This window comes from Carya illinoinensis, chromosome 11, assembly GCF_018687715.1.
Source record: "Carya illinoinensis cultivar Pawnee chromosome 11, C.illinoinensisPawnee_v1, whole genome shotgun sequence".
Taxonomy (NCBI): Eukaryota; Viridiplantae; Streptophyta; class Magnoliopsida; order Fagales; family Juglandaceae; genus Carya; species Carya illinoinensis.
Window position 1 is genome coordinate 32,436,495 of NC_056762.1, and position 16,436 is coordinate 32,452,930.

Below are 16,436 nucleotides of genomic sequence, written 5' to 3' on the forward strand. Positions count from 1 at the left end.
AACTCAGAAACGAACCCCCTTCCTTCCCATCACTAAGGCCACCAAAAAAGGTTCTTTCTTTCTTTCTTTTTTTCTTTTTTTTTTTCCTGAAAGGATTTTTCGGATGTTTGCGAGTTTGGACGACGCCGAGTTTTGGCTACCACCTGAGTTTCTCACCGACGACGACTTGGCCACTGGCAAGAATAATAACTGCAAGAGCGAAGGTAATGGGTTCCGCTCCGATACTGAGGCGACGAGGTATTTGTTCCCCTTCGAGTTTCCCTACGGGTTTGGCTCTTTCGGCACTTCGTCGGATCTCGGTTCTCCAGTTGAGTCCGTTGTCAGTTCGAGTGAGACTGAGAGCGACGAGGAGGACAATGTCACTAGGCTGACGCGCCGATTGGCACACTCGACCCTGGCATTGTGCGTTGTGCGTTGTGCCTGCATTCAGACTTGTCCAAAACGAAGAGACTCATTCCCGTTCTGTACAAAATCAAAACGAGGCGTTTCATCCACGTCAGCTGCAGTGCGCAAATGGGTGTGCGTTGTGCCTGCATTCAGACTTTTCCTTGTACGTAAGCTCACTCACCCTCCCTCTCTCCATGTTTGAAAAGTCATAGCAGAATTACAAAAAAAGAAAAAAGGAAAAAAATAATAACCCTGCATGTTTATGTTGATGATAGGGTTTATTATTTATAATGATTTTCTATAATAGAACTAAGCAGAAATCAATATTTGATTATTGAGATTTTTTTAAGGTTTAACCCTATAGTTGATTGGAGAAATCATGCAAGAATCAATTATTTATAGAGTGATGATATTTTAAAGTTTCCGGAATTTTAGGTTTTACGGAAAGACAGATTATTTTAACATTTTAGGATTTTATTAGCAGTATAGCTCCACGTTAAATTGAGATACTTATATATTAATGGTTTTTGGATTAGGTTTGGACACGGATTCTGTTCAAGTTCAAAACTTAGATAGTATACTACAGAATCTAGGTAAGTGGAGTTTATATTCTAGACTTTGCATAAAAGAAATTAACTGAGATTGATTTTAGAAGAAATATGCATGTTTTATTATGAAAAGAAATTTGAAACAACTTCAGTTATTTGTTATGCATTATGCATGAAATCTATATGAAAGAAAAAATATTTTCTGTTATGACTGGTGTAGACATGAGCAAGATTTTGACATTTTGTTTCTAAATTGTATAAAAAGAGCGAATATGAAATCTAAATTTTTTTTGGCATGATTACGAATAGATGTTATGAATCTGTTTTGATTACGAAAAGATGCTCTGAATCTATTTTGATTATATGAACATGATCTGGATATGTTTTAATCATGTGAAAATGATATAATTTTATTAAGTACTCTGTTTGATATGATGTGGTATCAAAAAATCTTTGGCATGACATTCTGATCTTATATCTGACTCTGTTTCTACTTTACTCTACTTTGACCTTACCACAAGTGTAAAACTATGACCTTTGTTTGATTTGGTACCAACTTCTTTGTCTAGGAGCGTACCCACTTCGGAAATAAAGATGTTTTCTGTGTGGTCTTAACTCTTGACCCATCCAGGATCAAGGCGTAAGAGTTAATTTCAATTATATAAATCATCGACAAAAGTGAGTTAATTTAAGGAAAAGAGATAAAAGTGCATAATTGAGATATTTAACATACGATGTTATTCTTTGTATTTAATTTTATTATTCTCACTTTTATTGATTAAGGTGACTCTTTTAGGTAGCTTCATAAATCAATTATTTAAATAAAAAATTACTTAAAATACGACATATTCATAATAGAAATTCAATTTTGGAAAAAGTAGAAAAACAATGATTTGCCACATATATATATATAAATAATTTAAGTTAAGTATTTATTGAGTTTTGAAAAATAAAAGAGAAAATACTGAATAAAAAATATTATAAAATTAAAATATTATTATAATGTAATTTTTTAATATTATTTTTGTTTTGAGATTTAAAAAAATTTTGATTTTAATTTCTTATTTGAAAGTTTGGAAAAGTTGTAATGATTAATTTGAAAAAATTATAATGATTAGTTTAAAAATATTTATGTTTAAATAATATTTAAAAATAAAATAAGATAAGATAAATTGATATAGAATGAAATGAAAATCCTTTCCAAACATTCCCTAATTAGAGTAACGTCCAATCTTGGAAAAATATAATAGGAAGGCCAAATCTTGGGCTCAAATCTGATCAACACAACCCATTAAGAGGCCCGCAAAGTCCAGTATTTATTAGGACAAACCTCGCAACCCTCACGCCGATCATCGACCCACTCCTTTTTCTCTCCTAGAGTTTGTTCTGGTTGTCCGTCCGTGTCTGTTATACCAGGATTCATCTTCCAAGTCTTCTTCTTCTTCTGTATCTCTCTCACTCTCTTGCTCTCTTTCAAGTTTTATTGTGAGCTTCGAATCGACTATATAATGATTAAAATTTATTCGCCGTGCGTGACCTCCGTCGTTGTCCGTCAGAATCTTCGAGTGTTCGGTCCTGGTTTGAATCCGTTCGCACCCTACTGCATTGCCAATCACTCTCTCTCCTCCTCTCGCTAATTCTTTTCTTGCTTCCTTTTCCTTGTTTGCGCAATTGAGTTTTTTTCCAAAAACATGTAAATTCGCTGTCTTCTCGGTCTTGAGAATTGCAAGCACTCGATCTTAGGGTTTCTTGTTCTTTGGTCGTGTTCTATTTGGGAATCTTGCGATTGTTCCCGTCTATACATACATATTTTCTCTGAGAAGGGTTTATTGGTGATTATTGCTGCGAAGTATGCCCCAGGAGCAGGCAGGTTCGATTCGTCGAAGCTTGTCGAGAAGGCGGTCGTTGAGGTCTGAGGTGGATAGGGATGATAGAGGATGGACTCTGCTGCACATTGGTGCCCGCAAAGGTGATCTTAAGGAGGTAAGCTTTTTTCCTTTGCTTCACTTTCGGAGACTCTAGGATAATTTCACAATCCCTCATGTCCTTTTATCTTTTCTTTCCTCTTTTTTGGATCATTCGTGTTTCCACTCATCAACAGCTGTAAGGAAAAAAAAAAAAAATCATTTTTTAGATATGTTTTAATGATGTATTTCGTACCATGGGATATATACGGAAGACCTGCTAAATATTAGGAAATCTATTCTAAAGCCTTTCGAGAACGTGATGATTGTAGTGATAGACAGAGGTTTTATCAAAAGTATGAAGCAATATTCTGGGCCAATGAGCTTTAGACCTGAGTTGGACCCACTAAATTCCTGGGTTATAGAGAGAAAGATGTATGATTAGATTAACATCAAGCAAGAATATATACAAACTGTTTCTTTGTTCTCTTGAGCAAGGGCGATATGCATGCAATAGAGCTGTGTACGCATGTTTGTGCATACATAGCTCTTCAGAAGATTCTGAACTAGTTCCATTACAATTTTACAATAATTGATGAACTATACTTATATCAATACAAAAGAAGACAAATTCTTGAAATTCGTTCACAATTCTGCTATAAATAAAGAAATAAAAGCTGGATTTTCTGGCTTATTTTTCCATAGCAATCAAGTTTCTAATCTTTCTTTAGAATCTTAGTTTTTTTTTTCTTTTTCTTTTTCTTTTTCTTTTTCCAAAACCCTAATCCAAACCAATTTTCATCATTGATCCCTGCAAAGCCAATCAAATCTATGAAAACAAACGAAGGACGTTGATACTGCCGATAATTATGAAAGTGGGACAGCATCCCCTTGATAATGTGATAAAATTATTTGATTTTTCAAGGAGAAACTGTTTTTTTGTATATTGTTGGAATGCTTTTTGTACACCATCTGCTAATTATGGGTATAACTTCGGTGCTATGCTAATGACTTCACAGTTCACACTTCTTCTCTGGCTAAAGAGAAGTTGATTTCATTTTATTCAAAACAGGTGAAACGACTTCTTGATGAAGGGATGGATGTGAATGTGGCTGCCTGGGGCCCCAAATCTAAAGGGGTGACCCCTCTCCACCTTGCTGCTGAGGGTGGTCATGTTGAGGTTATGGATGAATTGCTAGAGCGTGGTGCTAACATTGATGCTCGAACCATCGGGGCTTGTGGTTGTAAGTTATTTCACCTCATAGATGAAGCGGTCCTGAGTACTTCCCTCCTATTTTTTCTTATTTTTTTCTAAATGAACAAGGATCTTCAGGATTCATTGTCATATATATTGTTTTTCAAATGAACAGTATGATTTTGACCACAGATAGAGATAGTGATTTTTTTTCCTTTTTTGTTAAACCTAGGGACACCGCTTCACAGTGCAGCTAAAGAAAGAAGGAAGGAAGCAGTGAAATTCCTGATAGAAAATGGTGCGTTCTTGGCGGCTGATATCAATGACAGCAGATTTAATCCACCACTCCATTACTGCACTGGTCTTGAGTGGGCTTATGATGAGATGAAGCGTTTTCGGCAAGAGAACTCATCAGCTGGCGAGACATCCTACAGCTCAGAAAGCTAAAATCTCCCCGTTGCCATTACCGTAGCCTTGCACTGCTGCTTTTATTCAGCCTGCTGCTTCCTGCTTCTCGTTCACTTTGCATTAACATGTTATATGTGTGCCACGGTTGTTTGAAGTTTTGGGTGTTATGAATTATGATGACTATGCAGATTTCCTTCAAGCATTTCCTATATTTGGAAACTGTATTGTTACATTTCATTGTGTGTGTCTTTGAAAGTAGAGATCCAAATGAATCGATTTACATTTGGAAACTTTATTGTTACTTTCTCATGTTGTCTGTCTTTGAAAGTAGTGTTATAAATGAATCTGAACTTTTGTAAACAGTTTTAGTTTGATTTATAGAAACCTGATTCCTCTTCAACTAGTCATCAAATGAACTGAGCTTAAACAAAGATTTAGGCTTAGTTTCTTAAATAATTCCAGTTTATATGAATTTAATTTTTAATTTAATTTTTTGTTCGATAAGTAAAAGAAATTTTATTAATACAAAAATAATAAGTACACAAAAAAATGCACCTAATTGGGAACTGGAAAGTAATTTCTTTCTAATTCAAACGGGTATGACTTGCATATTTATGAACATAGTTTGGAGTCCTGGGGTATTTATAAGATCTTTCTTCTGCCGGAGAAATTCAGGTTCAGCTTAAAAGTAATTTCAATCCTTGTGTACCAAGTTAATAAAGAATGTCCTCATCATCATCATCGTTCAGGGGCTAATAATCAAGTCAGCGATGCTAAGAAAGCATTTAAATGGATTAATCAATTATGCTCCTAGTTTCCACCACCCTTGTTTGATTAGTACAAGAATATCCAATAGTTCCCAATCTATTTATACTCAATTTTCCTTTCTATATTAGCTTATATATATAGTAGGATAGGATCAACATGCAAATCACGTTTGTCTAGTTGGGTGAAATGATTATTTTTTTAAAAATAATATATATTTCATAAATAAATAAATAAAGTTGATTTCAATTAATAATTTATGATATGGGGGAAAAAATGTGAATTCTAGTAAATATTTTGGGCGTAATGACAGTTAAGTAGAGTACAATAATTATATGCTTAGAAAATATGAATCATTTGATGTTTCTACTATCATCTATCATTTTGTGTCATCCTGTACAGGATCAACAGAGATGACATTGAAATTATGTACTGCTCTTGGTTGAATAGGTCAGGGTCTATAAAAAGTTGAATCATCCACTTTTTTATGTGAAACTTTGTGCTATAATATTTTCTATATATGGCAAATGTTCATGCAAAGTAAATTTTTAATAGCCTTGCATTGTTAATAAAAACTTAAAGAACTTGTATGCTGGAAATAGATATCTTGTAAATTAACACAAATCTTAGAATGTAATGTTTTTAATTAAATTACTATGCATGTTATAAATAAAAATAAAATTGGCATAACAGACAATTATATAAATATCAGTTAAAATGATTTTTGTTCTAATTTGCTTTTAATAGTTTTATTTTTAATATAAAACTCAATGTACTTATAGATAATCTAGTAAATATGTCAAAAATTTCAAAATAGACTTTTTTACTCGCAACAATAAAGTAATAGAAAATAAGAAAACATACATCGACAGTATGATTCATAAGCTTAACTGTCGAACAATCGAATGCTTGTTCTACAACTTCACCAAATATAATAGTAGATAGTCTTCATGTACCATATGTCGAGTTCAACATATGCTCGATAACTATAAATTTGATGAAAATATCATTTTAAGTTAGAATTAATAAAAACTATACATTAAATCTATCACATAAATTATAAAACCAAAGATTTGAAAGATACATACCGTGGTTGGAAAATGTTTTGCACTTATAACAAAGGATACTATCATTATAATCATGTTCGGTTCCTTTATTACAAGCTAATACATGACATATAAAAAAGTAGTTGGCACAAGTTAACCACAATTATCTTTGCTTTTATCCAAAATTTTACTTTCTTTCATTATATTAGAAACAATTTTTTAGATAAAGTAATTATATAAATATTTGAATTTGTTAAAAAAATAGGATTTTACCGTCATGGGTTGCAAACTTCTGATCAACTCAACAACATCACAATACTTGATTATTTCTTGAATACCAATAGAATATCAATCCTATTGTAAGGATTTTGCAATAATACTCTCAAGTAATGAATCATTAATCATCGCCCTTAAAATTTATAAAAATAAATGCAACATAAAAAAGAAAAATATGAAGATTTCAATATTCACGTGACATGAAACTTATATTTTAAGTATATAATATAAATGTATTAAGAAATAATGACTTATTTGTAACAATTATCACTCTTGCAATAAAGTTGCCTCAGGACTAACAAGATTGATCGTAGATATAATTTTTGGACGTGATGAAATAGATAATCCTTCATTAGAAATAGAGATCATGATTAATGCAAGTATATACAACATAAAAGAAAATATAATATTGTTAATTATTAAAAATACCATTATAAAAATCAATTCTTACCCATTTTTCAAGTATAAGTATTTTTGTTTCAATTATTTCCTAGATTTTTTTGCATTCATCTTTATTATTTCAGTTTTTTCTATTCTAATTGTCTACAACTTTATGTAGACGTGTAAAAAGATTATATTAACATTATCTTAATAGTATTATTAAGTTCTACTAAGTAACAATATATTAATCAATTCAATAAAGATGTAGATATCTTGAAACTATTAATAAAATATGTCTCGTCTAAAGGCAGAGCTTACAGTTTTGGCATGATAGTTGAGCATGAAGAATCAATCCTGAACTTATAAAGCTTTGTAGATGCATGCATTGCTTCATCCCCACCAAAACCTCCCGGATCCCCAATTTTTATAGGATAATCTGCCTGCTTGCACACCCACAATATATTTTAAGAGATCATCTAGGACTTGAGTAAATAGTTTTTTTTTTTTTTTTTTTTTTTTTATAAGTAGAACTTGAGTAAATATTCATACCATTACAATCATTGAGGGCCTCAATTTGAGGCCCCCCTTTTGGGCTGCACAATGTTCGCAACTTCATCAAAAAGTAACTACCAACTATAGCAGGTTTAGGAAATGCATTTGTCATTATTATAACCATCATGCCCATTAATAAACCTCTGTAACTTTCAAAGTTCGACTGGATGGCCCAACTCATCAAATCCTGCAGCCGGCGAACTTACCAAAGAACGGTCATATGGGAATAATACATGATAAAAAGTAATACTAAGCTACTCGCAAATTTCATCAACCCTTGAAATCACCAGAACCTTTTTACCAACCTCATGGTGGAACTCTCCAATTCAAAATCTTCCTTCATAGACCCACAAGACTAGCAACTGAAAACTATCTAACTAAGTAAGGTCATGATTATCAACAGAGGAAAGATCAAGGACACGTACTACGTAGTGCATACCCTTCAATAATAAAATCAAATAACTCAACATGCGGGCAACATCCATGGCAGAATATTAGAAATAACTGTAATAAAAAAATATATATTAGAAACAATAATCTTTGTATGTATCAAATTTAATATTTCAGTCATATAATAGCACATCAAAAGCGAAATATCTATTCCAGATTTTCGTACTTAATGAATAGTCTAGCTAGCAAGACGAGGAACAACTTATTTGGCATTTGCTAAAATAATCTTCCTTTAAGAGTGATCCAAAACTTGTATAATACAGTAAATACAAATCAAAACAAAGGAAGAACAATTAATGACCTTGCTACAATTAATCAAGCCACGGACTCAAACTGCTGCAGCATGTCGAAATGAGGTGTCTCACGAATAAATTCCCACTGGAGACGCTGCATCTCAAGCCGACAATTCTGCGACAGTATGGTAAAATATTCCCTCTCAACCCTCCCTTCAAGGGCCGCACGTTCTGCAGTACCCGATGGGTAATCCTGCTCAAACTTACACTACTCTGTTTCGGTGAGATGAAAACAGAGGCTTGCGTGTGGCGTTGCTGCGTGTAGCAGGAGGATATGCGGTGGTGGTTGGTTTGGCTTCGGGGTGTGTTTCTACAAGTAGAAGGTTGCCGTGCGTGTCGAGCAAACATGGTGGCTGAGTCAAACGGACTTAATTAATTTGGGGAGTTTCAAGCTTCTTCTTCATGTGGTAAGTAACGGGTAAACAAACGGACTTAAAAAGAAAAATAAGAAAAATTACTGTTTATTACTGTAAAATATTTATTTATTATAATAAAATAGAAATATATATATATACTAGGTGGGAGTAACGTGCAAAGCACGTTTATCTAATTTTATGAAATGATTATTTGTAAAAAATAATATATATTTTATAAAAATTATTGATGTCACTTAATAATTTAAGGCATATTGGAGAAAATAAAAAAAATTAGTTCAAAATATCATATAATCCAATACATGTTTATAACATCTATAATTTTAGTAAAGATGTATGCGAAAAATTTAATAAAAGTCTAACACAAACGGTAGTTCAAAATATGTGTCGTTTGATGTTTGTATTATAATTCATCAATTTATGTCATCTTATAGACAATCAATAGAGACAATATTGAAATTCTTATTTTGCTGTTGGTTGAGTCGATCAGGGACAACACAAAGTTAAAACATAATCTTTTTATAAAATTTGTGGTATAATATTTTCTATATATAGCATATATATAAATCATAAAATATATTTTGAAATTGTTGGCCGAATTTACTCTTTCTTGATTAGCTCAAGAATCATGGCCTTTGTCACGTGCCTATCATAGCAAGCTTACGTATGGAATATGACTTAGCGGAAGCTACGTCCTACTACCATGGAAAAAAAAACATTTGATTAAACACACATATATTATATATTATATGAGATTTTTAAATTTGGAATACTCAATAATCTGAGTTAATGAAACGTATAATATATGTATATTATACTTAGGGATTCACATCTTATGCACCTAATACACGTGTATATGTTAAGGAGAAAGAGAAAAATATAATAACTAATCTTTAATTACTTATTATAATATAAACTATTAAGTATTATAATTATTGAGATTAATAAATCATATAACAACATTGAATGCTATATCTCTCAACATTTATGTCTTCATTTTATGTGCCAAACCGTTAAAACAAACGGTGTTAACTTTAACGGAAAAACAAGAAAAACCGTTAAAATAAGATTTTCCGTTTCATACACACTTTTTATATATAGAAGATATATATATTTAATTATAGCTCATTTAAGACGAAAAAGGCCCGGTCTATTGTTCAAAATTGAGTTTTATTTTGCTTAATTAATCTACACTTTTCAACGGTACATTACAGAGAAGTCCCACTTCAATCGTCCTTCAAAACTTCCACAAAGGTATTAGAATTAGGGGTATAAAAAAAATTAGTAAATAGGTAAATTGGACCAGACCGGATCAAACCAATGAAATCGCTCCGGTCTTGAGTTTAGTTTAGTGCGGTGCTGATTTTATTTTTTTTAAAATCAGTAAAAATCAATTCGGTTCTATTTTTTTTTTTCTAAAACTAGACCGGACCTGTTCATATATATTTTTTAATTTGTTATATTGTATATAATTTTTTATATATAATATATAATTATATACAAAATAGTTTTGTATTATATGATAAATTACTAATTGATATAATATTAAATTTTAAAATCTTATATCATTTTATTTATTGTATTAATAGTTATATTAATACTATATCATTATATATTATAATATACTATAATATATCATTATAGTCTATAATACAATTATAATATATATTATAATCTACTATAATATATTATCACTATAGTATTATGTACTATAATATACTATATTATATAATATATAATATAGTACATTAAAACCGAAAAATCGAAACGAACCGAATCGAAAATCGATAAAATCGGAATATCAGTTTAAGAGGATAACCAGTGCATAATCGGTTTTGAAAAATGTAAAACTGGTGTATACCGGTTCGGTCCTAAATTTTGTCCAAAACTAAACCAAACCGAATTGGTTACACCCCTAATTAGAATCTTCCCATTTCTAGCACAACCAAACTAACATTATCTACATTTTATAGTTAAAGATGTTTGGAAATAATTTTCATCGCATTTAATCAAATCTCATCTTATCTCACATCAAAGCATCAGTACTGGCCTAGTTAAAATTTTGTCAAAATTTGAATAGAAAATTCACTTTTATAAATTTAGCTAATCACTTTTCAAAAACAACAAATAACAAACTCTCCGAATTTATGACTCTTTTATTAAAATATTGATTTTGGCTTTTTTATTTATTTTGAAGCTAATTGTAATTTGAATATTTATTCATTATTAAAAAAAGTAAATTATAATTTTCTTACGATCATATTATTCAAAAGGATATAATTTTTTAACAGTCTTTTTTTTCACAGCGGTTATATTTTTCCAACTGATATATTTTCCAATGGTCATATCTTTCCAATGGATTATTTATTTTTTAGTCTCATTTTTTTCAACAGCTATATTTTTAACGGTTATCTTCTAATTATTAATTATTAGATAAATTAATCAGGAATGCAATATAGAGGAAATATTGATATAGAATGATCCACTTAAAAGAGTTCCAAGAATTGTTTATTTTTTATTTTTGTTTTTGTTATGATTTTTTTTAATTTTTTTGAAAAGGCTAATTAATGGACACCATTATGGAAAAACACATAATATTATTTTCGAGATAACTAGCAACCTTCCATGTAAGACCATTTTTTAAATGTAGTGATTTATTTATTAGAAGTAAAATTAGTAGCCAATTGTTATGACATAATTCATTATTATAAGCAAAATCAGCAATTTTTTATGCAAGAAAAATTATTTGGTTAGCTGTTTGGACTGGTGTAGGAAATTTTTAAATAACTTAGTTATAGTTTGACCAAAATTTTACTTTAGCTAGGCCTGCTCTTATCCCATTTTATTTTCTTCTCAAATATCATTTAAGTATAATCATTTTTAAACTAATAATTACAATTTTTTCAAATTAATTATTATAAATTTTTCAAAATTTGAAATAAAAAAATAATTTAACTTTTTTAAATTTCAAAACAAAAATGATATTAAGAAATTATATTCTAATAATATTTTAACTTTATAATATTTTTATTCAACTATTTATTTCTCATTTTTATAAAACTAAATAAATATTTTAATTTAAACTATCTGAATACTATTTATAAATTATTTTATTATTATTTATAAAATTTTTATCCCTTCTAATTTCTCGAACATCTCCTAAGACTCGACAGGTTAGGGATTATTTCCTAGTCAAGATCCTAGCTTTAATTACAAATCTAACGTGGTCGGGCACAGCAAGACATCAAAGATTGAAAGATGGAAAGTTAAGAATAGTTACCCAAAAAATACCATCCGAAACACCAACGGTCCTAATCAAATTCATTGACATTTCTAGAGATGGAATGCGGAAAACCCAAAAAAAAAAAAAAAAAAAATACTATCATATTAATAATTTTACCGGAAAATTCCAGCTTCCACGCACTGCACATGCAAAGAAAAAACACATTTTACATTTAAACATCTGAAAACAACGCTCCCTTCCTAGGTTAGAGGAAAAAGCACGAACTGGGGACAAAAAGAAAGAAAGGAAAATGCACGAAATAAAGCAGGACCTGAAACATCTTATCAAAAAGTCAAACAAAGCCGAAGATGCCTGCACCTTTTTTAGCCGACGTGATGCCTCTGAAGACTGACATAGTTTGAATGTAACGTCCCAACCAATTCCCATTCAATGCTCAAGCAAATTAGTTAATAGTTCATATAAAGATGAAATATTTTAAATAATAATAAATAAAATATTTTTATAATATATTTTTTATATTAATTTTATGTTAAAATTTAAAAAAATTAAATTATTTATTATAATTTATATGAAAATTTAAAAAAATTATAATAATTAAATAAGATAAAATTATTTAATTTTTAATAACTAATCCAAACTAAATCATTTTCTAATTTTGAAATGAGAAATCTAAAATCGTAATAAAGTAACATGTGAATAACAGTAAAATATTTGAATTAAGATATTTTATAAAGTTTTAAAAAATAAAAAATATATTATAAAGTTAAAATGTTATTAGAATATATTTTTTATAATATTATTAAAAAATATTAAAAAGTTACAATAACAAATATATTAAAAAAAAAGTTTTAATAACAAATAAATAAATTTTCGAGGACTAAAGAGCCACCACCCTATAGGCATGGGGTGCATACGTGAACTATCTCAACTTTTTATAAAAGACTCGACGGATTGAAAAAGTGAACACCATCTTCAAAGATTCAATGGATCGAAACAACAGACACAGAGTGCTGAAACAACAATGCCTTGATTTTTATTTCCTCGTCTTACTTATTTTTGTGAATCTATTGTTGTACTTGAAATTGATGAAATTATGTTTTTTAATAGTATAAAAATTTCTTGATATTTATTCGGGTGTTAAGAAAGTGCTGGTATGCAAGAAAATGGGAAAATAAATCCAGCTTCGAATGTAAACTCCAACTTCATTCAGATACCAATCAAGCATAGCGGAGTTAGAGTCCACCCTTAATCTTAATTGATCTGGTCTTACCATAGTTAAATATGTATAAATTTAGCATCGAAGTATTTCTTAGGAACTGAGGGTTTTTTTTAAAAGTAATGCTATATACAGTTGTGGAATTGCAAACGCCGTGCAATCGCTTTGAAAAATAGTAGGGTCCACAATTAAAAAGTTAATTTTTTTTCATGTGAGTCTTATATTAATTCATTTTTTTCAAAGCGATTGCACGCCGCTTGCATAACCACGACTGTAAATATCATTTCTCTTTTTTTAATTACTCCATCTATAACTCTATCTCGAGACTCGAGGGTTGGCAGCTACCACCTGCCACCACCTTGGGCGAGATTCGGAAGCGGGAAGTGGTTGAAAATGATATTAAAAATTCTTTCTTTCTTTCTTTTTTTTTTGTTTTTTAAAAAAAACTGTTCACATAACAAGAAAATTGAGGGCTACTGTTCACATATATATCCACACTCCACTATTTCGCTTCATGCACATATGTCTGAGCATCATAAAATTTAATTAGGGTTAAAATTTTAGGAGTTTTTCTATGTTTTTTCTAAATAATTAGTTGTGATGTATTTTTTTCAAAAAATTGTACTAGTATAATATCCTATAAATTATGTGAACGTTTCCAAGTTGCAAAAGCTTTTATTAAAAAAAAGATTTGAAAATGTTATGGAGTGCTACGAATCGATACATAATCAATGAAAGTTTACCAATAAATACAAATTAAGCACATTTTTATTTTTTTATTTTAATCATCTTTTATACAGTTCTAAATATTTTTAAAAAATAAAAAATATATCAATTTACTGATAATAACTTCATTAATTATAAAGTACAAAAAAATAAAAAAAAATTCAAACATTTTATCGTTTTATCAGTTCTAGCTTCCTTAAAGGATATTTAATGATTTATGGTGTATATGTTGTCGAAGAAATGGACAAATTTTCACTTTCAGCGTTCCATGGTCCGAAAAATTCAGCGTAAAAATTTACTATATATATATATATTTATATATAAAACATCTTGTGGACCTGGTTAGTCCAAAATTCACCCTCCAAAAAAAAAAAAAGGAAAATATCATTCTGAGGACATAGAATCTAGCACCGGAAAACCAAAGCCGAGCCGGTTCATCCTCGGCAAGATATGAACTGCCACAGCTTCGAATCCAGCCGGCACATCCACCACCCAAGATCTTCGAAACGATGCCACCACATCCACCACCACAATACCAGCACCGCCAGGGCAAACGACGCACACTCGCCCACCTCCAGCGGCCATCTGCTGTGCACCTCTCAGCCTCTCGGACTCAAATATGTTGTCCCACGCATCCCTCTCTGGGACGTACTCCCTCAGAGCACCTTTGGCCTCATCCAGAGCGTACATCACCTCCTCATCCATGGCTGCCACTGGCCCTCTCCATCCTGCTAGCATGCCTTCTGGCATCTCCTCCCAAGCGTCCTTTTCCACATCGTAAACTGCCCCTTCTTTTGCAGCATCGCCTCTCACGTTCACCATACAAAGCTTTCCTCTCCACCCGACCGCATCGATTGCTTCTCTGCTGAATCTCCCATCTTTAAGCCCGCTCTTTCTTTCCCACATCCACCCGAAATTGCGGGTTTTCCCGTCGTTTTTATCCTGTAAGTACAGGTCCCACTTCTCCACCGACCGAGCTGTATCGCTGAAGAAGTGGGATCCCATCCCACTGGCCACATAAACCGCGCCCCGCACTGCTCCTGCTGCGCACCAGCGGCGTGCTGTGGCGAGCGGAGGGCCAAGGGCCCATGTTGTAGAGAGTGGGTTGAAGATGAGAGGGTGAGAGAGGGCCGGTAAAAAATTGTGCGTTGTGGCAGCGAGAAGGATAAGGTTGCCAGAGACGGACACTGATTGGATAGGAAGGTTGCGGGATATGAAAGATGGGTGGTGAAGGAGAACGCGGAGCGGTGGGTCAGGCGGTGGAGGTGGAAGGAGATGCCAACTCGATGAAATCGGATCGAAGGTGAAGAAGTCGACGGCATCCGATTGACTTTGAGCAGATTGCAAGGAAGAGGAAGAAGACGATAAAAGAGCGTACAAAGAGAGGTAAGGAGGGAAGGAAGGTGAATAGATAAGGCGACGCCATGAACGGCAGACAGAGTAGAGAGAAGAAGGGTGGACGAGGGAGAGGCAGAGCTGGGCAATATGGTCGGGAAGTCCCGGTAAAAGAGGCTGATGATCAAGGTGATGGAGAATGGAGAGCTTCGGGAGTTTGGTAGTCGGGAATGAGGAGGCGTGATCCGTGGGCGTAGTAGTAGTGGTTGGACTGCTGGTTATGGAGTTGGCCATTGGAGGGGGCTAAGCCTAGGCTAGGGGGTTAGCGGTGGGGCTTGTAGCTCTCGGAGGGCTTCGACTACATATATGGAATATATATTATTAATGGAGCCCAGCCAGCCATTGCCAAAAAGCTGAATTAATGCATTGGGGTTCAGTTTTTTTTTTTGGCTTTACCTCTCCCCCTTTTTTTTTTTTTTGAAATCACCTCTCCCTTCTGATCTTGAGGCAAAAGTGGATTCCGGAATATTGTAGATTGTATAAAACTCCAACAACTCAGCGATAGCTATAAATGGAGTAACAGCATCTACAAATTTTGTATCATATTCAACTTTGAATATAATATATATATATAGTAAATGGTAAATCGCCCATAAGTTTTTCCCTCAATCTCATCTCTTATGCATTTTAATTTTTTTATTTAATATTTAAAGAAGTGATTATTAATAAAGTTGATTTTTTTAAAAAAAAATTTAATGATCAAGAAAAAGTGTTTAAAAAAAAATTACAAAAAATATATATATAATAAATTTTCAACCTGCAATAAAGGCTAGGCGCCCGTCAGCAGCATCCAATATATATATATATATACACACATGAATAATATTAGATACAATCATATATTATACAAGCATAGCCCACTTTTTTTTTTTTTAAGAGTGGAAAAAACTTTCAAAAATTTAATTTTTTCATGTGAGTCTCATATTTATTATTTTTTTAAAAGAGTGTACCATACTTATATAAATTATTATTATAAATATTATTTCTCTCTCTAAGTATATAAAAAAATGATTTATACAAATCCTAAATACATATTTATAAGATTTAATTTGGTTACATATTTATAAGATTTAATTTGGTTACACAGAAGTCATGTAAAAGTGATTTTTATCGTTTATATGTCAGTTAATTTCCTCCTAAGTTGAATTTTAAATTAACTTTTTGCTAAATCGTGATTTTACCAAGTCAATGTATAACATATCTTTTATAAAAGCTTGTGTAGACATAGTGTATATATATATATATTCTAAGTTTCATAATTTTAATATTTTTAAAT

General features: G+C 31.6%; 2 protein-coding genes across 2 annotated transcripts; one reads left to right on the forward strand and one right to left on the reverse strand.

The window, feature by feature from the left end:
* The first annotated feature begins 2,270 nt into the window (after window positions 1–2,270).
* Window positions 2,271–4,802, forward strand: LOC122281150 (phytochrome-interacting ankyrin-repeat protein 2). Its single transcript, XM_043092450.1, has 3 exons — window positions 2,271–2,918; window positions 3,912–4,083; window positions 4,267–4,802. The coding sequence occupies exons 1-3, from the start codon at window positions 2,787–2,789 to the stop codon at window positions 4,479–4,481; spliced, it is 519 nt and encodes a 172-aa protein (XP_042948384.1). The 5' UTR covers window positions 2,271–2,786; the 3' UTR covers window positions 4,482–4,802.
* Window positions 4,803–14,046: 9,244 nt separating this feature from the next.
* Window positions 14,047–15,592, reverse strand: LOC122281146 (F-box/kelch-repeat protein SKIP25). Its single transcript, XM_043092444.1, has one exon. It carries the CDS (start codon window positions 15,392–15,394, stop codon window positions 14,150–14,152), a length of 1,245 nt encoding a protein of 414 aa, XP_042948378.1. The 5' UTR covers window positions 15,395–15,592; the 3' UTR covers window positions 14,047–14,149.
* Window positions 15,593–16,436: the final 844 nt, after the last annotated feature.